The sequence below is a fragment of the Colletotrichum costaricense genome (genome assembly GCF_030867565.1).
Source record: "Colletotrichum costaricense strain IMI 309622 chromosome Unknown Scaffold_14.1, whole genome shotgun sequence".
NCBI lineage: Eukaryota > Fungi > Ascomycota > Sordariomycetes > Glomerellales > Glomerellaceae > Colletotrichum > Colletotrichum costaricense.
Window position 1 is genome coordinate 674,967 of NW_026848243.1, and position 25,409 is coordinate 700,375.

General features: G+C 51.8%; 9 protein-coding genes across 9 annotated transcripts; 4 read left to right on the top strand and 5 right to left on the bottom strand.

Moving 5' to 3' along the window:
* Positions 1–635: 635 nt before the first annotated feature.
* CCOS01_12117 (fasciclin domain-containing protein) lies at positions 636–2,269 on the top strand (the record flags this gene model as incomplete). The annotated part of the gene is made up of 3 exons (XM_060460267.1): positions 636–770; positions 991–1,035; positions 1,211–2,269. The coding sequence occupies 3 exons, from the start codon at positions 636–638 to the stop codon at positions 2,267–2,269; spliced, it is 1,239 nt and encodes a 412-aa protein (XP_060309210.1).
* Positions 2,270–4,549: 2,280 nt separating this feature from the next.
* On the top strand, positions 4,550–7,162 carry CCOS01_12118 (peptidase S41 family protein; the record flags this gene model as incomplete). The annotated part of the gene is made up of 4 exons (XM_060460268.1): positions 4,550–4,757; positions 4,928–5,323; positions 5,388–6,094; positions 6,146–7,162. 4 exons carry the CDS (start codon positions 4,550–4,552, stop codon positions 7,160–7,162), a joined length of 2,328 nt encoding a protein of 775 aa, XP_060309211.1.
* Positions 7,163–8,505: 1,343 nt separating this feature from the next.
* CCOS01_12119 (uncharacterized protein) lies at positions 8,506–9,122 on the bottom strand (the record flags this gene model as incomplete). Its single annotated transcript, XM_060460269.1, has 2 exons — positions 8,506–8,823; positions 8,907–9,122. 2 exons carry the CDS (start codon positions 9,120–9,122, stop codon positions 8,506–8,508), a joined length of 534 nt encoding a protein of 177 aa, XP_060309212.1.
* Positions 9,123–10,235: 1,113 nt separating this feature from the next.
* Positions 10,236–10,814, bottom strand: CCOS01_12120 (uncharacterized protein; the record flags this gene model as incomplete). The annotated part of the gene is made up of 3 exons (XM_060460270.1): positions 10,236–10,425; positions 10,474–10,692; positions 10,741–10,814. Coding segments are annotated over 3 exons (483 nt in total), but the record flags the coding sequence as incomplete, so codon positions are not given.
* A 48-nt stretch (positions 10,815–10,862) lies between these two features.
* Positions 10,863–14,117, bottom strand: CCOS01_12121 (uncharacterized protein; the record flags this gene model as incomplete). The annotated part of the gene is made up of 7 exons (XM_060460271.1): positions 10,863–10,916; positions 10,975–11,092; positions 11,154–11,580; positions 13,179–13,192; positions 13,243–13,696; positions 13,755–13,941; positions 14,028–14,117. The coding sequence occupies 7 exons, from the start codon at positions 14,115–14,117 to the stop codon at positions 10,863–10,865; spliced, it is 1,344 nt and encodes a 447-aa protein (XP_060309214.1).
* A 1,518-nt stretch (positions 14,118–15,635) lies between these two features.
* On the top strand, positions 15,636–16,664 carry CCOS01_12122 (uncharacterized protein; the record flags this gene model as incomplete). Its single annotated transcript, XM_060460272.1, has 1 exon — positions 15,636–16,664. One exon carries the CDS (start codon positions 15,636–15,638, stop codon positions 16,662–16,664), a length of 1,029 nt encoding a protein of 342 aa, XP_060309215.1.
* Positions 16,665–17,096: 432 nt separating this feature from the next.
* On the bottom strand, positions 17,097–19,353 carry CCOS01_12123 (uncharacterized protein; the record flags this gene model as incomplete). The annotated part of the gene is made up of 2 exons (XM_060460273.1): positions 17,097–18,539; positions 18,598–19,353. 2 exons carry the CDS (start codon positions 19,351–19,353, stop codon positions 17,097–17,099), a joined length of 2,199 nt encoding a protein of 732 aa, XP_060309216.1.
* A 767-nt stretch (positions 19,354–20,120) lies between these two features.
* CCOS01_12124 (uncharacterized protein) lies at positions 20,121–21,671 on the top strand (the record flags this gene model as incomplete). Its single annotated transcript, XM_060460274.1, has 1 exon — positions 20,121–21,671. The coding sequence occupies one exon, from the start codon at positions 20,121–20,123 to the stop codon at positions 21,669–21,671; it is 1,551 nt and encodes a 516-aa protein (XP_060309217.1).
* An 825-nt stretch (positions 21,672–22,496) lies between these two features.
* CCOS01_12125 (DnaJ domain-containing protein) lies at positions 22,497–23,432 on the bottom strand (the record flags this gene model as incomplete). The annotated part of the gene is made up of 4 exons (XM_060460275.1): positions 22,497–22,574; positions 22,669–23,224; positions 23,280–23,340; positions 23,402–23,432. The coding sequence occupies 4 exons, from the start codon at positions 23,430–23,432 to the stop codon at positions 22,497–22,499; spliced, it is 726 nt and encodes a 241-aa protein (XP_060309218.1).
* Between the last annotated feature and the right edge of the window lie 1,977 nt (positions 23,433–25,409).

The window sequence follows — 25,409 nt, forward strand, 5'->3', positions numbered from 1 at the left end:
CGATCCTGCAAAGTCGCAATGAGTCGAACGCCACCCCCGGATTGGTTGCTTTCTGATATCTCAGCTCCTTCAAGCCTAATTTCAACCGGGGAAAGAGCTGAGAAGCTTAGAGAGTTGTCAAGACTCAAACGGCGTGTTTGATTGTTCGAAAAATGGTGCCAGGGTCGCGTTGAACGACGCCACGAAATGGTCTGCCAGCAAAGGGCCCGCGATCCTATTGCCATGCTGCATTGCGACCCTGTCCCGTTGCTTCAACCCAGGGGTCCAGGCCCGCGTCGCCGCTTCGATGCGGGATGCGGGATTGCGAATTGGGAAGGTCAAAAGGAGGAAGAAGATTTAGCTAGTTACCCTTCAAAATGTCATCTGCATCCTGTCCCACGCTCGGGAGTTTCTGTCAGACCTTCTTTTGTTTCTTTCAACTATTGATCCCTTGATTTCACAAACATTCTCGTCCTGGCAACGACGATTGTGTGTGTCGTTTGCCAGTTGTGCCGGGCATGCAGCAGATGATTATAATTGCGCCGCCATCGCCTCTTCTCTGAAAAATCACCACTCAGATTCTTAGTCTCTAATCTTGTTCTTGAAGACTCCGGATTTTAATTCCTCTCAAGCAAATACGCGAGCCGTTCCCGACGATGAAGCCATCTACAAACGCCCTGTGGGCTACCGTCGCATTGGTGGTATCAGGCATATCCACAGTCGCAGCCCAGACTTTAGAAGAAGCCCTCAGCAAGCAAGCGAATCTGACAACGTTCCGCGAACTGGTCAAGGTAAGAGAAGAGAATAGCGACTCATGACTACACGCTCAGATCTCCAACGCACCTTCATCTGCGGGCCCAGGTCCGAGACATATGTCTCTTGCGCATTGCATGCACAACAAGCAACTAACGATCGGACCTCGGTGCCTTGGCGAGCTTGCGATGTGGACTCAATACTTGGTTGAACCTCCTCCATATCCAGTGTAATTGTAGCTGACAACTTCCACTGCAGGATAACGCAGACATCTTCTCAAATTTGCCCAAATCCGGCGTCACGGTAAGGCTCACCCTATTTTCGCTCCCGTGCCCCATTTTCAGACCAGTCAAGGAAAAGACATTTGATGCATACCATCCGTCTGGATCATAACCCTTCAGCAACAGCCCAGCGCATAGACGTCAAAAAGCCCTGACAAAATGCGTAACGTAGTTACTGACCATGTTACCAACGCTAGATCCTCGCCCCCAGCGACGCAGCATACCTCAAAGGCCAAGGCTGGGACTCAAACAAGGACGCCATCGCCATCGCCCTCCAATACGGCATCCTCGATTCCAAAGTCGCCTTCAACGCCTTCTCACCAGGCGACTCAAGCATCATCTCCACCCTGCTCACCGACGCGCGCTACTCCAACGTGACGGGCGGCCAAACCGTCCTCGTCACAAAACAGCCTAATAACGATGTAGTCATCACATCGGGCGTCGCATCCCGCACCACGGTCCTCGAGACGGACGTCCCCTTTGACGGCGGGCTGATCCAGATCATCGACAGCCTCATGGTCACGCCTGCACGCCTCGAGACCACCGCCCGCGACGCCTACCAGGATCTGACGGCGTTTCTCGGCGCGCTGTACACGGCTGACCTTGTCGCCGAATTCGCTGAGACGCCTAATGTCACCATCTTCGCGCCGAGGAACGCTGCCTTCCAGCAGGTTGCGGGAACGCTCTCCGGTATGAGCAAAGATGCGCTGCGCCGGGTGTTGCAGTACCACTTGGTACCCTCACGGGTGGTGCAGGCGTCTTCCCTAAAGAACGGGACCGAGTTCGCGACCGCCGCTACTGGGAACAAGAGTTTGGACATTACCTTGTTCAACAACGACATCTTTGTCAACTCGGCACGGCTTATCCAGACGAATATTCTGATTGCCAACGGCGTAGTGCAGATGATCGACGCAGTTCTCAACGTCGACGCACCCAACGCCGCCCCGAACGTGACGGCCGTTTCGCAGTCGCCGGTCTTCACGGTCACAGGAACGGTAGAGACGGGTACCGCGGCGCCTACGCCGTTCGTTTCTGCGTTGCCTTGTACGGCGAGCTGTCGCGTCACCGGCGGCGGAGGCGGCAGCGGGGCCGGAGGGACGGCCACGGGAGGGGTAGCGTTACCCAGCTCAAGCACCGGAGGCGTCGCCGCGGCGCGGTGCACTGGTCCAGGACTAGTGGGCGTTGCCGCTGCGGGGGCTGGATTGAGTTTGGCCATGGGGGTATTGGGAATGGAGGCCTTGGGTGTCATCGTCTGAGGCGGATTGGCTATGGAAGAAGAGTGAGGCATGATGGACGCATTGCATGGATGGACAGGGAAGGGATAAGGTACGGCCGACGTCAAAACGGACGGTAAGATAGTTCGGGCGAGGGGGAGTCGGCAGGAGGAGGAGCAGAGAGGAGGAGGGAGTTTACTCGCGTGTTTTACCGTCCGTGGAAGAGACGGCTGGGGCGGTGTTTGGACTTTGGGACTCTGGACAGAGTAGCGGATGCTGAGATACCCGTGCTTGATTTGAGTGAGGGAGCGAGCGGTCGGGCGGCTTGCCCAGCTCGTTTGCTTATTATTTGGCTGTTTACCTTTCTCACTAACGAGTTGTTTATCGTTTTCGTACCTAGACATGAGGTGTCGAATTGGCTTTTGATTATCCGCCTTATACGGTTTCCATACCATCGCGGGGTCATGGAATTTGCGTGAAATCAGAGAAGCTTCGATCGACAAACATCCCGCTTGGCATAGTTGATCGGTTCCCCGGTCGCTACCTTATCATACGATGCACCTAGAGTTTCGCCAGTTTACCCTTTTTCAATGAAGCTTCGGTCGGGGTGGGAGGGGGCTTGTTGATCAACAAAAAGGAGTCAAGTGAATAAGGCTTTTTCCGCTGTGGCGGGGTAGAAGCGTTCCAAACGAAGCGGAAAATCGTAAAACCATCGTGACCAGATTCGGACTCAAGGGGCATGGCCTTTCGACGAGTGTCTTGTGTAAGAACTGCCTGCTTCAGCTTGACTTGGAGCTCTTATCCGTGCGCGCTGCTACGGCTTCTTCACAGGCTTCTGCGCAGAAGAAGAGAGCCCACGGCGTAAGTGGGTGCACAATGGACCGGACGGGCCATTTCAAATGAGGTCTGGCCGTGGGGGATGATCCCCTGACTCTGTTTTGATCCACGGAGCAAAGGTGAATTTAAAGGTGTTTAGGGCTGTTTACTGGCTTGGAGGACCCGTGGGGTTTGACCCGAGCTAGTGCCGGGCGTCACCGAGACAGATGGGCCATGGTCCATGGTTCAGGAGAAGCACGCGAGTCGGGTTCCTTGCCCGTATGCAACACAAGATCTGGCTCTGCCCAGAGTCAGTGGTTTTGTGGGTGGTGTAGTGGTGGGGGTTGAGCGTTACTGGTGCGGAATGCGTTTCCTCCGGCGGGATCTGCTACAGCAGGGTAGTGGCTGCCAAGAATATCGCCAAGGGTGAGGCGACGAGAAGCTTCACGGATGGCGGGGATGTAAGCGGCCGGATTGGTACGAATGTGATGTGAGTATCTCAGGGCAGTGACAATGAGGCTCTGGCGAGATGAAGGAGGGTGGGATGAGGGGGGGAAACACGGGAAGAATGGAAGAGACGGAGGAAAAGCACGGAAAAGAGGCCACAGCACAAAACACAGTTGATCTACTTAGTCTTTAAGCCTCATACGCCCAGCCCGGTAGATAGCCGGCGCGAGTATCACTCATCGATATCTTGTATCGTGTGTGTTGTCGAGGATGGCCTGTCTTCAAACTTCAGACAGAGACTGAATTCTCCCGATTTGCACCGAAACAATAACCCAATCAACCGCCAAGCAACAGAATGAGGCCCTTTCCTTACCCTCTGAAATGTCGCCGCACTCTGCCTGTCTAGCCTCGGGAGGGGGCTGCCCTAAGCCTCTTCTGTATTTACCTTGGTGCACAGATCTGGCCTATTCCCAAGTAGTAAGAGGGTCGTAGAGGGGGGTGCCCTTGCATGATGTCCGAGTTTAAATCTTGCAGCGTCCGGCACCCAGGATGCGCGGATGCTTATCTGAAGATGTGAGGGTTGTCGTGTTTCATGATGGCTTCATGATTTGGGAGCACAAACTTGGGACGTGTGTGGGCATGGGGGTAACAGCGCGCCGCAAGAGACACAGAACGCCCGCCGCCAAGGGAATAACGAGAGCGAATGAGCGGGACCCGGCCTATTTCGTGAGTTACCTTTCGACCACAGAAACTGGCCCCAGAGGGCAAAGGAGGGAAGAGGACAATGCAACTCTTAAAACCCCATATGCTCGTCGATCCCGCCGGTCGTGGACGTTCTTGAGTCTGTTTCCTCAGGCTTCGGCGAATTGCTTCCAGCCCCATTATTTCCCTTCCTTTCAGTGCCCGTCTCGGTCTCGAGACTTTGAGCTGGCCTCGCCGATAGCTGTGCTATCTGTTTCTTTTCTATTCTTTGAGGAGGTGTGATAGTTCGAAGGAGACGCGGAAGTTTGCGCCGAGAAGAAGACGGGAAACAAAAGACCTCGCGAGCAGACGATCAAGATGAGATTCACTTGGTGGACTTTGGCCTCGGCCGCCGTTGTGTTGGCGGCGCCGGCTCCCCAGGCTCCGGGACAAACGCCAACTCCCACGAGCAGCGGAACGCCGACAACGCCCAGCGCTCCCAACGGAACGGTTCCTGGCGGCAATGCTGAGGCATGTGCTCAGATTCAGCCCAAGGTCCAACAGTTTCTCATGGCGAGCCCGAAAGGTACGTTGTTGTAAGAGCATGCCAGCTACCTATGTTGGGGGAGGAAGATTGCAACTATTACGGCGGGGAACGCTAGAGATTCCCCAAGATCCTCTACAAAAGTGTTGGACGTCATGGTGTAAAGCAATCACAAAAGCATATCCGCTAACAAAGTTTGCCCCATTCAATAGCAACACCCCAAGTGCCAGCTCAGTTGGCCTTTGACTGCCTCCAGACGGTGCCAAACAAGAAGGGCCCGGCCAAGGACCTGGTCAAGAGTTTGAAAGCCTACGTGCAATGGCAATCCACGCTGTCATGGCTCAAGAACCCGCCGGCGTCGTATATGTTACCGCCTACCGATATCGAGGGTGGCCTGGATGAGATTGAGAAGAAGGCAGAGGCCGGCTCGTACAAGAGCGAATACGAGTTCCAGCTTGCCATTTTCCAGCTGATTGCTTCGGCTCACGACGGTCACTTTGCCTTCCGTGGTGATGTGTTCAAGGGCTTCAGCTTCCGCAACAACCTCGCTGCCGATATTGTGTCGGTCTCGCGCGATGGTATCGAAGTGCCTAAGCTGTACCATCTTGGTAAGTCCCAACGCTAGCCCTTCGATCAATATGATTGTGATCAAGCACTGATTTTCCACAATAGCCCAGCTTGATGGCAACTCCACCGCCCCCGCCATCGTCAGGATCAACGGCAGAGATGCTGCCACCATGATTGCAGACCTGAACCTGAAGTTCAGCGGTTACCAGGACCCCGACTCTCAATGGAACGCCAACTTCAAGTCGTACGCGTCGAAGGAGAGCTTCATCGTCGTCGCCGCCTCCCTCGCTTTCCAGGGCCCCAAGGTGACAATCACCTACGACAACGGCGAGGAGCGCTCCGAGGACAGCTTCGCCCTCATCCGCACCGGCGCAAACTTCACTGGCGTCAACAGCGGCGAGGACTACTACAACAAGTTCTGCAACCCCGACTCGCCCGCCAAGCCCCAGCCGTCGCAGCCTGGCATGAAGCCTAACCAAACGACGCCGACCCCGCCAAAGACTTCAGGCCCGCCGCCCCCTCCTAAGCCGACAATCGAGGGATACCCCTTCCCGATTGTCCGTGATAGCGGTGCCAACACCACATCCGGTTACTTCCTCAATGGGACGGGATACGATGATGTTGCCGTGCTCGCTGTTTCGTCTTTCGCTCCTCCCGACTCCATTGACGCTACTGAGTACTTGACCAACTTCCAGAGCACCGTCGCCACGTTCTTAAAGAAGAGCAAGGACGCCGGGAAGAAGCGTCTCGTTATTGATGTCGCTGCCAACGGCGGTGGTTTCGTCGTTGCTGGTTACGAGCTCTTCGCTCAGGTTTGTCCCCCTGTCCCCCTGCCACTTTTCCCTCGCTAACCTTCATGATAGCTGTTCCCCGAGGTCAATCGCTTCCAGGCCAACAACTTGCGTCTGTCCGAAGGTCTCACTACTCTTGCTCGTCTTTCCGCTGCCATCCCTGCCAACTTCACGCCTTCCACGCCCGAGGAAAAGGATGCCCTTGAGGCTCTAGGTGGCAGCTCCATCGTCAGCAACCTGCTCCCTGGAGGTGTCTACACACCCGATGAAGCCGCCTTCACGACCGTTGACCAGATCTTGGCACCGGTCTCGCTCAACGGTGACACCTTCACTGCATACCAGCAGGCACCACTCAACCAGACCGACCCCACCTTCAACCTCACCGGCGTCGGCAGCAAAGCTAACCCGCCCCCTCGCGTTTTCGACCCTGAGAACGTGGTCCTCTTCACTGATGGTACCTGCGGCTCGACCTGCACGATCTTCTCCTATCTTATGATCCTCCAAATGGGCATCAAGACAACCGTCATCGGCGGCCGTCCCCAATCTGGCATCATGCAGTCCATTGCTGGTGTCGAAGGCGCCCAGGTCTTCGCCTTCAACGACATGACCACCGACGCCAAGGCCATCATCGCCCTCACCCCCAAGGACAAGAAGGAAGAAATCATGAACGGCGAGCTCGGCGAGCTGGCGAAGGGCTACGCCATCAAGCGCGCGACCACGCCCAAGAGCGCCGGTGCCATCAACGCAAAGAACGCCTACAGTATGTCCGACGCCAGGACGCCGCTGCAATTCCTCTGGGAGCCGGCCAACTGCCGCATCTTCTACAGCCGCGAGATGCTCTTCAAGCCTGATAACGCGTGGAAGCGCGTCGTCGACGCCACATGGAGCAACCCCACGCAATTCTGCGTTGCGGGCTCTCAGGTGCCTGTCACGAAGAATGCTACGATGGATCCCCTGTTCAGACAGAGCCAGAACAACACCGGCTTGCCTGGTGCTGGCAAGAGTGCCGCAGCTGAGAGTATCTCCGGTGCTGGACTCAGACTCGCGGTTCTCATCGCGACGTTCACGGTGGCGATTTTGGCCATGTAGAATTCTTGACGTTTTCTTTCATATTTCAATCATCGACTGCGATGGCACTCGGATGGCTTAGAGACCTGATAACAGGACCGTTTCAACGGCTGAACTCTCCCCCTTCGGTTCTATGACACTTCCATGACAGAGTTTGGGGGGTCATTATTTGGGACCACAGCAACGGGATTATCCGATATGATGTCGGGTAACCGCATGTTCGGCATCAGGATTCCTGAATTGTCGTAGAGTTGAGACGAGAGGGGGGAAGGTAGAACCTGCTTCAATAAGCGCTGGGCCTATCTGCTTCTGGAAATGATTCAGTAAAGTCTATTTGGAGTTTGGTTGGGCAGCGGCGCATGGATTGGCCACATAGACTCACATCTTCCGGGATTGGAGGGGGATGATGGCATCGGGGTCGTCAAACAGAAGAAAAATATTCTTTTCAGTCAACAGCTATCTCATCCCGTCTCTGTACGTGAATAACTCATGCAGTCCAACGTTGAATACTTAGTCTTAGTCTCGAATAATAGCCATCAAATGTACACACTCCCAATTGTTGCCAAAAGCCTGCTGGCCGGCGAGTCCTAAGTCCCAACAGCTACCAAGACACGAATACATGATACTAGGATAACGATGCTAATGATTGGTGCATACTTCTAATCAAGAACTTCTTCAAATCTAATTGGCAAATAGCAGATTACTGGGATATAAATCACGGCACAACATGCCGGGGAAACAATTGTCGGATCTACATGGCATCTTCGGCCAGCAGTGATCGGCTCATAAAGTGGTCATGTGCAGTTGCCGCCAAACTTTCCACGGAGTCCGGGACTCGGGTTCTCTCCAGAAGCTGGAGCAAAGTTTCTTTCCCCCAAAACTTCGTGAGAGACGAAGCACGTGTTCTAGGTCACATCGGGTCTATAATCCTTGGAAGCTTTCTTGCCATGAGACCTTGAGGTTTCATCACATGCACCTCGTACTTGATAGGCTACGGATTCTTGCTTATTATCAAGCTTAAGTAACCACGATTGGACTACGGATTTGTCATGAACTCATATATTTGACCATGTCAACAGCAGTCGTCATGGTTCCTTGTCACACTTTTCCGTCTTTGCAAGTCATAGCCGATACTTTAGCCTCATTCTGGTCTTGCGGGCGATATGGCGCGCCCTGATCAGTCTGTAATTACCAGGTTCATTGTGTTAACTCATATCCAATTTAACATTACATCTGGGACATTAGGCTGAGCCATCGCCAATTATCAACCCTATAACCCATCCGGAAACAACGAAGACAAAAGAAACGCAACGATCAACCAGGTAATTATCCTTACCATCTCGTCACTCCTCCAAAAGTCCAGCTCACAAAGAAGACGTAAACGCGGCGAGACTCAAAGCCCACGCACATCCGTACATCAAGAAGCGGATCTTGTGCAGCCGATCCCACTTCTCAATCAGCCACCCGACCTTTTTCCTGTCCAGCTCCGATAGAGCCACCTTGTCATCCAGGGCGATGAGGCTGTTGTTGGTGGGCATGATGACGACGAGCGTGTACGGCAGGATGCAGATGCTGCAGAGCGCCGACATGACGGCGAGCCTGCGGGATACGGGCGATTCGCTCAGCGCGAAGGCGGCCAGGTGAAGCGTCGCTGTCACGCCGGTGCCGCCGATGATGTATCTCTGGTGCACGGCGTCAGTACTCATCACTCCTCTTTTGACGGCGAATATTCATCTCGCCGATGATGAGGAAGGGTCTCACTCACAGAGGCTTCGTCGAAGAAGAGTCTCCATACTTTGATCTTCTGCTTTGAACTCAGAGTGCACGCGCCAAGTTGATCTCTGATGATAGGAAGAGGCCCAGTGAGAGACAGCCCGATGTTTCCGAAGAAGAGTGATGATGTGACGAGGAGTCCGCTGCCGAGGGCGTACGTCGCTGGCGATGCCTTGCCGAAGGCTGCGAGATAAGCCGATACGGACATCTTGCCTCCGTACTGGACTGTAGACTAGTATACAATAGGGTCGACTCTTCGAGTTTGATATTCCGGGGAAGCTCTGCTCGAGTCGTGTTCGCTCGCCGATGGGATGTTGTTTGTTGTTTGAGTGCACAGACTATGAGATCATTACGAGTTGAAGTGAAAGGGAGGCTCTGTGATTGTATTCATTCTTCTCCTCTCCTTCCTCGGATTCCCCCCCTTGGGAGCCGGTAGCTCAATCCCTTGGGGCGGGATTGGCGCTTATCCCGACGTGGGCTAGACGCTGACAGTGTCTTGCAGCCTCAACACAAGTTTAGGCGCACCGCCTAGACGGGCTGGACCTTCTCACTAACTGCGTACGGTCTTAGTCAAGCGCCACAGTGCCTTAGTATGCCAGCTTGGACCATGAGCGTTGGGGGGAAGATTGTCCAAGATGTCCGGAGTGAACGTTTCAGATCAAATGAAATGGTCTTCAAAGACGTGAGCCTTGACTGTGGTGATGAGTCCCGGGCTGTTAAGCTTCAACACCGCATGCTTGGCATCGTGGCTCGTCGACGAGGCGATGCTGCCTACAGGCTCATGAACTTCTGCGCGAAAATCAATGGATGCTTGAAGTATGTGTCTACTTTACTCACCTACGGACCCGCCCCGTATGCTTAGGCGGCTGTGGACAATCTTGCACGTTTCCAAGGCCCAAAAGACCGAACAGAGTCTTGATCCTCAAACCGAGACCCGATATCGAAGATATAGGCTTCCCAAACTTCATGTTGCAAGACTTCCCACCTTCAAATCCAGGATTTCTCTCTCAGCATTTTCCGATGTACATCAGCAGGCGACATCAGCATAATTCGCTGGGTCGCAAGAGAATGCCGAAGCTAGCATGAAAAAGCCTAGGGGCGCAAGAGGGTATCAGAACTCGAGGAACCCAAGATCTAATGATAGAGACCAAAAGGCGCAGCTCTATTTTATGCCCACATGTACTACAGACTCGATCTAATTACCTTATGTTACAAAATACCAAGGCTATACAACCTCGGAGCTGAGTACTACTTTCGCCTGATTTCGTCAGCATGTCCTCAGAGATTTGTTTTATATCGAAGACGCTCTAAACCCTTTCCCTCAATCCCGGTGATTCGAAGCTCTGTCATCTAAATAGTCCAGTTCCCGCAACGGAATGCTTTCCTCGTTGCCGATCTTCTTATATCCCTCTTTCCGCGCCCTAGCCCACTTCAAAGAGCGTTTGATCCCAAGAACAATGCACACCAACAACCCAATGAAGGCGATGCCAGAAACCCAGGCTCTCCATCCCCTAAAACAGCATGGATACAGCGACATGTATATGCCAACTCCCCACTGCAAAAGATTCTTTCTTTCAGGATGGTCTGGAAAGAGTCCTTTCCTTACAAGCTGCTTCGTAGTCGGACCCGTCGGGCCGGAGACGTAACGCTTCAGACCAAAGTAGGGTACGATCTTCTGACGTGGATGGTCGTCGGGGTATTGGAAGTCTCCCCATATGCCGGAATAGTACAAGAAGGATGTAAGATTGATAGAGGCTTCCGCCCCGGGTGGAAATATGCTCGTTAAGAGTGACGTTTCAGGATCGAATTTATAGTAATATGCCGAAGATACAGGATCCCAGATTTTACCTGCGTCACAGTAGTCTAGTAAGACCGAGTCGTGAACGTGATCGCTGATCGAATGCTGTCATTACACAATATCCATAGATGGGACAGTATGGCGTATTACTCACCCAGGAGATGCCCAGTTCGCGTGAGAACCCCATGCGCTGTAAACTATAGGCTAAGACAACATTAGCTGCGTGGTTAAGTTTGACCAAAAGATCGGAGGAAGTTCGTACCCGACCATCTTCCACTGATAGGTCCTTATCATCCCACTTGTAGGCAGAGCCCGAAGAGTGTTGACTGTAATAGATACCGGTAGGTTTCCCGTCGTGGAACCGAATCATATTGTGCTCCCTGTCCAAACAAAGGTCAGTGAATACGATCTCGTGGGTACGGATCTGAACATGGAGCTGACCAATCACCAATATGATCGCCAAAGTGCATGCCATGCTCAGTGTCTTCTATCAACCCATTCATAGGTGGTAGAACCTGAGTGATGTTTGCCCCTTGATCGTACGAGTAGAAGTAGAAGTAAAAGGCATCTAGATCTCCTGAGCCCTTATCGACGGTGATCACAACGCAAGAGGTGGCATTGTGGAGTTTGCCCGTCTCATCTGGCATCTCTCCAAAGAGCCAGGTAGGAAGACTGGTGATGTCGCCGTTGGCAGTTAGCGAAACTGGGCCGTTGTTCCAGTAGTCGTTTAGCATAGCCAAATTATCGAGATCGAGTTGTGGCAGTCCTCTGATGGGCTCCATGTGCACCATCGGCGTGGTATGGCGGACATGTTCGAGTATATCTGCCGGGCGGAATGGGTCGTCTGAGTGTAGCCATATCAGTGGCGCTAGTATGATAGTAGGTCAGTATCGGCATGATACCTGATTTTGCCAGGTGCAATCTCTAGGAATCTTTCGAGACAAGTGAGGGTAGTGGAGATGTTCTCTTACCGTGATTAATCACGAAGTCTGGTACTACTCTTCCGACATCGCGATATGTGAATGAGGAGCCGTACTCATTGGCATCTTCTGGGATGGATAATGCAATGGAAAGAGAAACGTTTGATAGTAAAGCCAAGATACTTCGCCAGGGACATGTAAAAGGCCATGGGCGTGCCATGCCTACGGCAGACCTTATGCGCCTTGGAGCGCTGGCCGCACAGAACTTCCAAGTCGACCTTGGATGTGGAAAGAATTTTCGGGTGTGTACTGACGGCGTGAAACACTCGGTCGTCGCTCAACAGTTACCGTTGCAGAGAAAGAGAGACTGTAGAGGAAACTTTTCAAATCCAGGAACGAGGCACTCCTTTCCGTCTGAGAGAAAACAAAGACCAGATGGTCGAGTTTTCCTAAGATTCTTCGGCCCGTAGAGGCAGCTCACTGATTTGACAGCCTGATGCTGTGTAACCGCACGCGTAAAGATATTGATTAGGAATCCCTGAAAAGCGAAAGGGTCAATACCGCCCTCCCTCCGTCTTTAGAAGCGCATATTGAAGCATTGTGAACAATGCTCAGCTGCATTCTACCGGACGGTAACTGATTGGTTCAGGGAGTCAAGCGCAGGGGTGTTGGACAGTTGGTTCGAGTCTGTACAACACTTGGCAGAGCTGATGCGCGGGTCGGCGCCGCAGCTTATTGGTAAGGATTGCTCATCTCAGTGACAGACATGTGTTCAAGCTCTGTTCATTTCTGGCCTTTGTTGAAGTAAAGCGCGGATATCTGTTAGGGTAAATACGTACTTTTGAAAGAAAAGAAGAGAAGGGGGGTCAAGTCAATGGTCAAATGTGTAGTTGCGTGAAACGAGACCAATGCGTCGCGACGAGAAACGAAGTGTATTCCTTTGTTGGAATTGTCTACTAGATGCAGTCGCATCCACCTCACACCGGTTTCCCAGTACAGAACATGATTGGTAGCCTGCTTCTCACACCCACCTAAACACTCATGTAGCGACCAAGCCTTGGTGTGTTTTGAGTGGCTTCCTCTCCTCGTCCTTCGCCCCCTATTGACTTGGCGGGAAAGTGTCATCGCACAGTCCTATCTTACATGTCTGCTATTTGACAGCCAAGCGGTGTCACAGCAGACAATATTCCTCAGCCGCTTCGCTGTCCTACACATCCTCACTGGCACTTATCGGCCCCCTTTTCTCTAGAGCCAGCCCGTGGGCAGAATTCACACTGTGACACACATTCAAAGCCATCGCCGCCATCTCGGTTCCGCTTATCCGGCACAGTTCTTGGTATTGGGTAGCCTCGTCCCAACGGTTGTTGCACTGAAGGTCACTCCGTTTTAGATCCGGGCTTCGACGGATGTCCTCCATGTTGCGCTCGCTCAACAGTGGGAATGGAACCGAACATCGAAGGCCACGCCAAGACGACTTCTTCCTTCTTGCCGTCTCTGCAATAGCGTAGCCAGACGCCGTAAGTCACGTTTATATAGCATGCAATACCGGTGAATAGGTGCCTAAGCCGGCTGTTAGCTTCTTCCTGGCACCGATGTTAGTTAACACTCACCACCATCCGTGGCCCTCGAGGAGAACGCCCCAGGGGAGTCCGAGTTCTCGTCTCCAATGTCGAAGATGCGAACAGAAAATGTTGTCAAGGTTCCAAGCCAGAAATCCAATGGCTATGGAAACAAGACCGCAAGTGATCAATGTCCACATTTTCTTGAGGAGTTGCGTGTCGAGAAGCGCAGCCTTGCTCTGAGGTGTAGACTTGGGCCGGAGTATCTTCTCCATGATGTACATGCTTCGAAACACAACAGTGGCTGTGAGTATTCCGAACATGACTTGGTGGAAGACGGGATCTCCGAGGTAGTGGTAGTACACTGTGATGAAAATGGCCAAGCCAGTGATGAAGGTGCCCAGAAGAGCCTGGCCAAACAAGGATTTTCCGTGAGAAAATACCGCATAGAAGAGGATGCATGTGGTGTATATCATTGACAGCTCATCAAACAGCTGCATCCAGTCTTGCTCGAGGGTCAGTACTGTAGCACAGCATGGTCAAGGATTTCAGAGGCAACGAACACTTCAATGAGGTATGGTAGACCACGCTTGCGATACCGATGGTCATGTACCCGACGTATGCCACCAGAAATACTCGAGGATGGTTATTTCTAATGCAGCTGGAAATTCCAACTAACGCCAGATAGACGAATATCGCATTTGTGAAAGTGTTGACAAACTCGGCCACGTACGGTGTGACATAGTAGTCCTATAAACAAAGGTCAGAATCAGTGAAGTTCGAGCAGATGGTAGAAGTTTGATAGATCTTGTTGGTATATTGCGCAATAAGCCTACCTCCTCGCACCAGTTGATGGTTGCTGTGACAGGATTCCAAAACCCGTCCCTAGAGGGTGGGTAGGATATGGATGGCAACGGAAAAGGCATTCCGGCTTGGTATGATCTTGTAGGAACGAAGAGAAGACGGTGAGAAAAGTAAGCTGGACACCGTAGATGTTGGCGTGAGACTTAGATCGTCTTCTCCGAGGCCTACGTGTGAGCACGGCTGTGGCTCAAAGCTGCCCTTTAACCACGCTGTTTCTCACAAGTTGTCGGTGTCAAATCGTCTCTGTTGAAAGATTGCACGCCTTGAATATGGAAATTTCATGAACATTCCGGTGGCTTGTATCGAATTGTGCGAAAGGCGAAGTGAAGGTTGCGGAGGGATTATTGGAAAGTCGCGAATGTGTGAAAAGTCTAAGTGTGTCTGGCTGGTTCCTTAAAAAGCGCGAGCCTGAAGCCACAGTATGGATATCCGGCAAGTTGCAGGGTAGCCGTTCGTACCGAGACCGAGCTGAGTAATCCGTTGGATGTTAATCCGTAAAGGTCTCTCGGCAAGTGGAGTGGATGCTTGCCCCAGCTGGATTAAGACAGATTTATCTGCCCAAATGGTCCCGAAAACCCTCCCTTCGGAATGCACAACTTAATCTCAACGGAAGCTAGGCAACAGGGCCTCCGTCATAATTCTATGCAGAAATGCACTTGCGATACCAATTGACATGCATATGTTTAATCAAGATGAGCTCTTACGTTTTTACTCCACCGAATACAGGACGAGTCAGTTTCGACTCTGCGTTTACATAATTACTTGGTCAACATATCTAACGACCCAGCCTTTGAGCTTGGGACTTTTTGCTATAAATACCTGCAGAGTCCTGATCCCAGTCTCGCTCTCTCGCACACCCTTCCAGAGGCTTACTACCGCCCTCGATGAGTTCTATCGGTTCTAATCACTCCAGTAATTAGTCGGGCTGAATGAGGCTTCAGTTGTGTAGCCTTCGCAACTCAGAGTACATGTCTTGGTACCACTGGATGATGGTAAAATGAGCGTGCCCACTGGGAGGAATAGCTACGAGAACACCACTTGACTCTCGAGTGTGAGGGTTCTTGCCTCCCGTGGCTGCTTACTTGTCGGAATAATACCGCTTTCTAACCCGCCTCCTGGGTGCTTCCTAGAAAAGAAGGTGGCTCGAAGGGGGTCATTCTCGTTCAGCTCTGTGGCCTCCGTTCTTTGCATGATCCATCCAGAGGCTATTGCAAACAGAATTTTTCCGCCTGTCCAACATTGGTATTGTTAGGTTTCTCTTCGGAAGCCCAAGGCTGCAATATCTTATGTGATAAGTAAAAGTCCCGGTATGTCCTAGCTTTCACCAGTTTCGAAGCATTTTTTCTGTTGCTATCAGCTTCATGCCATATTTGTACAAGTTCTAGTCAGAAATTCCACAATTCCTAATACCTGGCTTCATCATAATTGCTGTATAACTTCTCTCAATTTTGAAGATGCCTCGATTCTTTCGTTCCTTCATTTTTGTTACCCTTCTCAACTGGTCATGCCTCGCAGTGTATGTTGCCAAAGACCAATTCAAAAGCTGGTACCCTGAGTTCGGGCCTACCTTCGAAGCTATCATGGAGGGCAACTGCTCCGCCGAGTATGAGAGATACCTGACAATTCCGAGAGAAAATGCCACCATCGATTGGTTTACGGGAGGCGGCAACACGAACAGGCTTGCTCAGCCCGTAGCAAACTGCATTCTGGGCAACACATCTGAGTACATCATGAGCAATATGGCAGCTGCCGCAGTCGTCCTCGGCCTCATGCCAACGATACTCGCCACAGTCGGTAACAGCGTGGAAGAGACCTCGACGCTCTGCGTTATTGGCCAAAGACCACTCATCGCCTTGCTCGTGGCTGCTGGATCGCCTGCCATCCATCCCGTTCGATCGTTCAAGTACATGGATCCGATGAAGCTGGTCAAGTCCCGGCGATACCGTTTACGCACCGAACGATCGTCCGCACCGCTCAGGAGGGTTGCGCTTGCGATCGAACTCCTCGCTGCAGTTGTAGCCATTATCAATACATACACGCTTTGCAATCAGCTAGGGGTCATGGTTGTCAGTATGCTCGCTCCTCAGCTGACTTACTTGGAGTTTCTCTGGAGCATCATCGGCATCAGCTCCCACGTCTCCGCGGCCGCTAGCTTGTGGGCTCGAACTAATATCAAGTCTGGTATTTCACGACGTGAATATATCATGGAAGTCCTTTCTCGACAGTTCAAGCCCCTTGATGAGCAAGATTGGACTAATGCTATGATCGGCGAAGATGAAACCTACCTGTCAATGGTGTTGTCGTACTTCACATCTCTTTTAGGTACATGTCATCTCATTTACGGGAGCATGTTATTCTCCAGTCTTGTTTTCATCTCTGCAACAGATAGTCTGAAGATCATGGCTCGCTACATGGCATCGGCGATGGTTAGCAGGTTTATCCTCATGTATGAGCTCTTCTGGCTACGAGATATCCTCGGGGAAAAGAAAGAGCCGTTTTCAACAAATGAATCCATTGAGTTGACCCAAGCAGCTGAGATTCCGGAACAAGGCGTAAAGAGGTATCAGATAAGCACGGCTGATTTGGTGACTTATAGAAGTATAGAGTAGCCACCGCCTTACAATAGCTTCTTGCACGGTATTAGCGCACACAAAATCGATTTTTTCGGATCGCACGCGCTATCCATGAACGGCAAATCCCTAAGAGATGAGAACTTGTCTATGCTCTTTGGGCGATTTGATCATCTACATGTACTTACACCGTCCAGTGAAATGATCTGAGCATATTCAGCACGTAGGACGTGCAAGATTTACGTATTGTCTCATTTTGTTCCTATTGCTACCACTCGAATCTTCTGTATTTGTTTCCCACTCGTCTTCTTTCTACCTTTGTCGCTCTGTCTTCGAGAACCAAAGAGCTAGAATGCTTATTTGATCTCTGCGGCTACTCACAAACTAGCAGGTCAAGCCGCTGTCAGCCTGTGATAACTCAATTGTAAGGGCTCTAGGTACTTGATTCGACTGAGTACATATTCCAAGTGTTCAGCGACCAGCTAGGTTGATTCCTAACCAGTGAGATATGTCATCTGCATACTGCGCATTTTGAGGGGGTTTGGGTACAGGCTGAACACCAGGCGTGGGTTGAGGATCAGATGCTGGTTGAGCACCAGCTGCAAGTTGTGGCTGTATGTTAGCTCGACTGTCAAATGTTGATTGCTGTGTTGATTTGATATTTGGCGGCAGATGTGAGGTCTCTTTGGGAGAGGTTTCGCAACCTCGAGTCGGATTTGCCCTCAATTGGTTCGGACCACACCAGTTTAACTCAGCTTCGGCATGATTCCGAAACTGTTTCGCTGCATTCGAAGGACCGGCTGTGGCATCTCGAGGTGGAACGATTAAGCTTGGTCGATGATGTGTCTTACTCGGTCCCCCGTCGTCTTTCTTCATATGTAAGGAACGCGGGTGGTTGTTATATGGGAAGGCTCGCAGAGCTCTACTTAGGTATACGTCTTTCTCTTCTTTATTCGATGAAAGCGCCCTCAAAATCATGTTTTTGGCACGCGAAGCTGATCCCCTAGATGGGATTTCACCAGCGAGAAGAATTTCCCTACGGATGCTTTCGCGGGATTCAGGTGTCGTGAGAGAGGCTGGTATGTAGCAGTATAGGCGCGTGTTGAGATAGCCCAGGGGCGATCCCGTTGAGCGCCATAAGTCGCCCAGCTTATCTAGGAGGAGCTTTGGCTGAGAACATTGATAAATGAGAAGTTGAAGGCAAGTCGCTTGCATTGGAGTATCTCCTAGCTCTTCCGCGACCCGGAGAACAGTTCGAAGAGCTCCGTCATGCCCTGAAGTCGTAGATGGGTCTGGTTGCCACTTGGGCGTCTCGTCGTCGACCGGTGCGTATATGATCGCATAGTTCATGGGAACCTGAATCTCTAAAGGAAGACACAGCCCCGGTAGGCTGTTTAAGTGAGACGCAAGGGCAAAGACTCCGGTGATCTTGTGGTCAACATATTGCTCCAGCAAGACTTTTGTGATGATCCACCGAAGATATGGCCGAGACTTCGTATTAGTTGATTGTATCCCAACAACCTCAAGAGCATGCTTTGTGGCAAGCTCAAATATTGTCTTCACCATAGCGTTCGTGCGGGCGCCCATGGAAGTCAGAGTCAGAGTCGTGAAAATATCCAGTAGAGCAAATGACGATTCTTCGTCCGGCGCGATTGTTTCCCAATCTTCTCTAATTCTTTCAACCAACTGAGCAAGATTTTCATCGGTATCTTCACCTTTCTTATCTTCGTTTGCGAGTAAAGTTTCGAGGGCCCGGTAAGTAGAATTTCGGCAGATAGGTAGGAGATTTTCCAACAAGTCTCTGAAGTCCCAAATCCTACCTTCGTCTCTTAGATTCGAGTAGACTTGAGCGAGTTCGCCGGGTCCGAGAAGGTTAGTGTTACTCAAGGACAACAATGAGCTCAGAGTTCTGATCTTGAAGAAGTTAGCGTTTCACTAATTTCAATGTCCATCTATCCTCACATGCACTTACCTCCGTGGAGTCCAACTTAGGCCAGTGTTCCTCTATGAAATCCGCATCATCTAACCATTTCTGTATTTTCGGGGATACTCTTTCGTCCTCCAGCACATTTCCACACTGCCTTCTAGCCAATTCCAAGCGCGTGTGAAAACTTGCTTTGAGGATTCCAGGGCGCAGTCTCGAAGCATATTTTTCCTCGACTTGAGAAAGTGCGTGGAAATCCCACCTTGCGAAAAGACTTCTACAGTACAAATCAATGATGTACGGATTGTCAATGAAATGCAACAGACAATAGTCAAAATATCTCTGAGCATCTTCAAATCGTCCCAATCTCACAAGTCTTGAATATTGCTCCAATTCTTCGTCCAGATCATCGGTAGCGCTGAGCTCTGAATGAATTGTGACGTCATGAGGACATTGGGGATCGATCTGAATATGGATGCTGTTGCTAGGCTTGGTACGGGTGGGGATTTGGCTGGAGGCGTTGCTTCGCGGGCGCAGTCGCGCGGAAGCCGCATCGCTCGAAAAACTGATATCTTCTTCTTCGTCTCCTTCTTCTGATGAACGTGTAAACGAAACTTGTGGAGACTTGTCATATGACCCTGAAGTCACACTAGACTCGTCATATTCTTCGACGCAAGCGGCATACTTTGAAGTCTTTGGTTCTTGTCGTGTGTTGCCTTCAACGCTCGGCAGCAAGTGACTGCGGGTTTGGTCATCGGCGGTGTGAGCTGACGGATCCTCGTGAGGTAGAGGTATCCTATGCATTGCTCTTTGCTGCGTCCAGGGTAATCTGTTTCTGGGTGCGACTTGGCCCCGAACTACATTGCTTTCTTTTCGAAGCGAGGACTTTTCTCCTGGAGGCGGTCTAGATTTCTCTCGGTCGTGTGCTCCAACAAGGTAATCAAGCGTGGTTCCACCCAGAACAGGCTGGCGGGCGACTCGGCTACCTTGCGACTTGGTTGAATGCATAATGCCGGAAAGCGAAGCCTATGAGCGTTCTGGATGCTGTTAGGTTTGATACTGAACGTAGCGGAAGCAGATGTCTTTGAATTCCTTACTAAGTACCTTGATCATAGGAACATGACCATGGTCGCCAAGATTCATTCAGCGCAACGAATAAGTAGTGTTTCAAGAGATGAGCCCTCGCAATGAAGGAGAAAAGAAGGTCGAAGGTTGCGGTAACCTGCGCCGCATGCGTACATGGCCAGCGCTGTAGCCAACCGCACAGCCACCTCGGGAGACCGAGGAAGTCAATGATGACTGGTACTACCCCTCAGATGCTGTGGAATGACTGAGCGAGAGAGAAACCCACATGTTATTTCTGTTTCATGATAGGTGCAGCTGGTATGCATGTCAGTTGCAGGTGCAGATTTACGCCCGCGTCATACTCTTGAGAGACCCCTCAATCGGGAGGCCTTCGTTTCCCAGCCTGATCCTCTCACGTCGTCAGAGCCTTGCCTGACTGACCAAAAGAAAGCAAATGACTTCGCCCTCTGAATAGCTTTTTCTTGAGGCAAAGAGACGCTCCCAAAATGGTCGACAAAGCGATTGAGCGACAAACAGACAAGAGACCTCAGGCTGTTCGTCCTGGGCTCCGAATTCGTCGATTCGGCCAGCAGAACTTCGAACGCTTCAATCAAGAGGCAGCTCGTGGGTCACATCTATGCGTGGGATGTGGTACTATCGGAAAAGTTCAAGTTGAATGCAAATACAAGTGGAAGAAGGCACAATGGGGCACTCTTGGCCCTACTAGACACCCTGCCGGTGTAGTCTACATCGATATAACAATCAAGCAGCCACCGGGACACATACTCAACAACGCCACTGTGCTCATTACTTTGACCGAGCAAAACACAGTTGAACTCGAAGCTGGAGGTGGCAGACGGAAACCAAAACAGGTTCGAACGTCGCTAGAATCAGACTATGCAGTTCAAGTGACAGAATTCTTCGGACCTCAGTTTCTGATAGGTCCGAGGATTGTCACTTCCGAGATAAAGGAGAAGGCTCTTGAACCCACGCTTGGAGCTGGGGGCTTCTTTGAACTGGGAGGGATGGGAATTCGTCAGAGTAAGATGAGAGAGCTTGTCGACAGCTGGACCTTCAAGGGAACGGTAAAGCGGGCAAAGGGCGGGGAAGGATTCCGGTCCCTCGAATGGGAGCTCAACGGAAGCGAAATCGATAGCATTCCATTTCGAAAACACAACTTCCACACCGCCTTTGCGTTCGAACACAGCGGTAGACCAATCATCATGTGCGTCGAGGTGGAGGGTCGTCTCAAAAGCATGATGCGGCAAACCAAACACAGGTTTCTGCGCTTCTGCTCGAAGTCGGGCGATACCGATAACTCAATGACAACCGAAATCGATCTATCATCGGCAACATCGACCTTCAAGAAACGGCTCGACGGCATCGCACACGGTCTGAATATGGCAATGCAGAAGGAGAATCATGATGATACCCCGGTAGAGATGCCACGGCCTATGCCGGCCACCTTTGAAGAGGAATCTCCTCCGAAGGAAGTCTCTTTCGACGAGATCGAGGAGGTGGCAGACTCCGGGGTGGATGTCTTGTTGCAATATCTCCACCAGCCTGCTACGGTAGCGATCGAGCGTCAATCATCGCCGGTAGAGAATGAAAGCGAGTTTTCCACGGGCGACGAGACGCTCGTCAATGACAACAGCGACCACAGCATCTCGGGCAAGTCTGTCCAATCTGTGGGCCGAGTAACTGCTCAGCACATGTTAAAGGTGTCTGAAGCCGTGGCACTGGCCCTCTTCAATTGGGTCTTGATGATGGTGAAGCTCGTGGGTTCGGGTCAGCAATCATGGACGACCACAAACCCGATTTTCATTCAGAAAGTAGTGACATCATCGGAATATCACCACAAAGCGCCGATTCAGGAAAATTGGGACGACGAGGTTGATGCGCAGTACACAAAGCCCTCTCAGCATCTCTTGAGTGCAAAACCCGCGGCGTCTATCAGCGATGGGCTCTCGCAGATGATGACCCCTCTTCTGAATGAAAAGAAGACACCAGAACGTATCCAAGTGCAGCGCAGGGGGAGTGTTCGAAGTTCAGAATAGCTGTCAGCCGTAAGTAACAAATACATAACGTATGCCATTAGGACCGACTGGAGGTGATATCCAGACCGTGACGAGTTGGTCTTTCGGAGGATGTGGGGTAGAGGACGGGCCGGCCCCGGGACACTGCCGCTAGGACATCCGGGAGGCCAATGCTGTACTGAAGATAATTTGCCTGGTGTACACTATTTCCCCGAATATCCACGAAAGCGGTCAAAACATGTTACGTGAGCTCAAGCGCCGCAAGAAGAAGTCTAATTGACAAAAGATTTGGTGCGTCAAGGACAGGATTCGAACCTGCGCGACCGAAGCCACTGCCTAATCTGGAATCAAGGTATGATAGCAGGGCAGCCCATTAACCACTCTGGCACCTTGACTAGTGACTGATTGTTGATATCCACGAACGGTCAGCCGCTCATAACGCGCGCAACGACCCCGCTTCACCCCGCTGCACACATCCACAGCTGCGGAGCCGTGGACACCACCTAATCAACGGCTCGTGAGGGCTGGTGGAGTTGTGACTGACGGTGGAATTGGCGAGATGCTGGTCAGTAATGGCCAAGGTGTGTGCATTGAGGCAGTGTCCCTCCGATCGTGGATCATGTTGATTCAAATGGAGGAAAGGTTCGTCGAGCTATGATATACAAACGCGTCACACTTATAACGACAGGCAACACTTTTGAAGGGATAAAAGCTATCTAGTGTATTGATGCCAAAGTGCCAAGTTGGCTTGGTGAAGCTACCTATTCATACCGATCTTGACCGAACCCAAAACTCCGAGCTGCCCATGTGATATCATCCTGAACCTATCTGAAATCCCAAAATCCCCTAAGCTCCTACAGTATGGCTGAACACCTTGGCAGCCAACTGGGTAAGCAGCCTCGCGCGATCTGCCTGGGGGAGGTCCTGCATCATGTTAGTACAAATCCCCCTTGCAAGACAATTTGGATAGAGAGGCTGACGGGATCTACCCGGTAGATATCTCCAAATTCGCACTGACCTGGAAAACGGCATAGACACTCTTGCCCTTCGCATCTCGAACAGAGCCAAGCCTGTTTCCAGCCACAGCACCCGCCAGCGCGCCAGGCATGTTTCCGACGATGAAGCCCAGCGCGCCACCACTAAGACCGCCTACCATGCTCCAGAACGAGCTCGTCGGGCGGTTGGTACCCTCCTCGGCCATGCCCTCCTCGCGCAACATCTCCTCGAATACATCGCCGAACTGTGCGTTGTCGGCCTGCGCGCGCTGGCCCTCGTTCTGTTGACCCTGCTTCCCGCCTGTGAAGAAGTTCCATGCCCACGAGTAGGCATTTTGCGGGTTGGGGCCGGCCTGCGGGGGTACTTCCTCTGGGTCGGAGTCGTCGTCGTCGGAAAAGTCGCCGTATGTTGTACCGGCGGATGCGCCAAAGATCTTTCGCTGGGCGTCGTATTCTCGGCGTCTTTGCGTGTCGGACAAGGTGTAATATGCGTCGTTGACGAGCTGGAACTTGCGGGTGCGCGTTGCTCGCTCGGGTGAGTCGGCGGGGACCCTGTCTGGGTGTGTCTTCAAGGCGGCTCTGGAAAGTAAAGATCAGTTTGAGGGAACTTGGACTCAGTTTCTTGATCACTAACTTCTTGTATGCATCGCGAACTTGCTGGGTCGTAGCCGCCTCCGAGATCTCAAGGATCTTGTCTTTAGGCGCAATGTTAGTCGCAGCTCGGTAGCTATAGTGGGGTATTGGAGGGAAGCTTACAGTAGTTTGGAGGGGCGCCAGTGTTCGCCATCTTGATGATCGGTAGGACTAGAGGTACAAGAGGCTGGTTCTAGATGGTATAATAGCGATAAAAAGACCTCACAGTGAGGGAGTAGGAGAGGGCTGCAGGCTTGAGGTGATTGAGTGAAAGATTGCGCTTGAGGTATCGCCTCCCCGAGGAACCAGGCCTGACTGACATCAACGTCATTGTGGCGCATGAAACCAAAGGGTGAACGTGGCTTGATCAGCTTGCGGGGCATTGCCTCCGGGGGTCTCCCCACTTGTCTTTTTTGGATGTGGTCTGTGCTGTTTTGCTGAGGTAAGGTGCGCATAGGCCACCCTAAGGTAGCAAGCACGTGCCCAGCTGTCCCTCCTTCGACATCTTCCACTGCGTCTTCTCAGATTTCACCTACTTTGCCTTACCTCCAAGAGTTTTGTGATACATATGGCTTGTCAGATTCCATCCAACCGCGTCTGTCCCACGATCTACAGAATTATAGATCGTGGGATATGACAAGTGCCAATATCGTATGAGCAGCAGCGCCAAAATCTTGGACTGGCAGCAGTGGCTGAATGCCTCCAGCCGCTTTTAGTGCAGAGCTTCTCATACCAAGTATCGACCCATCTGCCCGGATGAAGGATCTAGGTATCATTGTGCTTCCGCGCCAGGAACGGTAATACTAGGTTACTTTGAGGCTCTGCCACCAAGGAACGCCATCGTCTGGCCTTGTGTGCTCTTGACGGCGTGGCAAGCTGCAAATATTCATGCCGCATTCGTTTTCGAAAACGGTCTTCGTCGAAGGTTTTCGTTCGTCCCACTGGATCCTGGAAGAGAATACCTAGCGACCCAACGAATCGCTGCACATTCCAGAGCCCCTGTGAAGCACCCTTCGCGCAAGTTCTAGCCTTCGACGCTAGGTTCATGCTAAAAGGCTATTCTGAGGAAGTGAAAATGCAGGCCTGCCGAGAGTTGGCCGTTGCTTAACAGTCATGCGAAGGCTCTTGGCGCTGCCAACATGATTGCCAAGTGGTATTCTTCCTGCGATTCGCGGTATGAGATCCTGGCGTGGCCTGCTCGCCGACTTTCATCTTTTGAACTCCGCGATTGGGGTTGAACAGCGGTTATGCTAGCCTTCACTGCAGTTGATAGAGTACCAGCTGGCTTCAGAAATAGATCGCGTCGTTCTTTTGACCACCGCGCTAACCAACTTGTCGGCTTTTGGGACACACGTGCGTTCGCATGGCATTACGAAAACAGCTTGGGGTAGTCAGGACGGAAGCTCACTCGCAGCCACATATCAGCCCAATATTCCAGCTGTCCGTTCTAGGCAGGCCAAGCTACCAGTCGAGCCAGTCCATTTGGCAGCCTCAAACCGCGAGCGATACTTGTGCAAAAACGCTCATAGATGATCGACGTCGTGCCACTCAACTCGAGAGAGCAAGCTAAGCTAAGATACGCGGGGGATACGGGACAGGGAGTCAGGATCGGCATCCCGCGGCTGAAATGTCACTTCGGAGGTTACTCTGCGAAAGTCCCCGATCCTTGGCGAGCGGCACTTTTGTGCTGCCTTTCTCCGCAATGCTTGCCTTCGCCGCATGCACATCTGGATATCCGCCGAGTCGACTTCGTCACCACATAGAGTTCCGATGTGTCAACGAACTGGGGTTGGCTTGACTTTGGCAAATGGCAGTCTTGGCAGGAAACAAGGCAGCCTCGCCTGCAGGCTGCGATGTTCCGGCACGTCTAAGGATGGGTTAGGAAGGTCCAAGTAGCTGGACTCTGCCTTGGCCAGAGGCAGTGAAGATCGTGAGACAGGTGAAAAGGGCAGGTACTTGGTCTATTGGGGTTACCCTCGGGCTGCGTGAAGAAAACTGGATCAACGCCTCGCTGCCTTTCTTCTTCTGCGACATCGACGACACCACACCACCGCCGCCCTCTAGTCACCGCTTTTGGCATCTTTATACTGTATTCTACGGTTCTCGATGCCCGACATCGTCTAGACCAAAA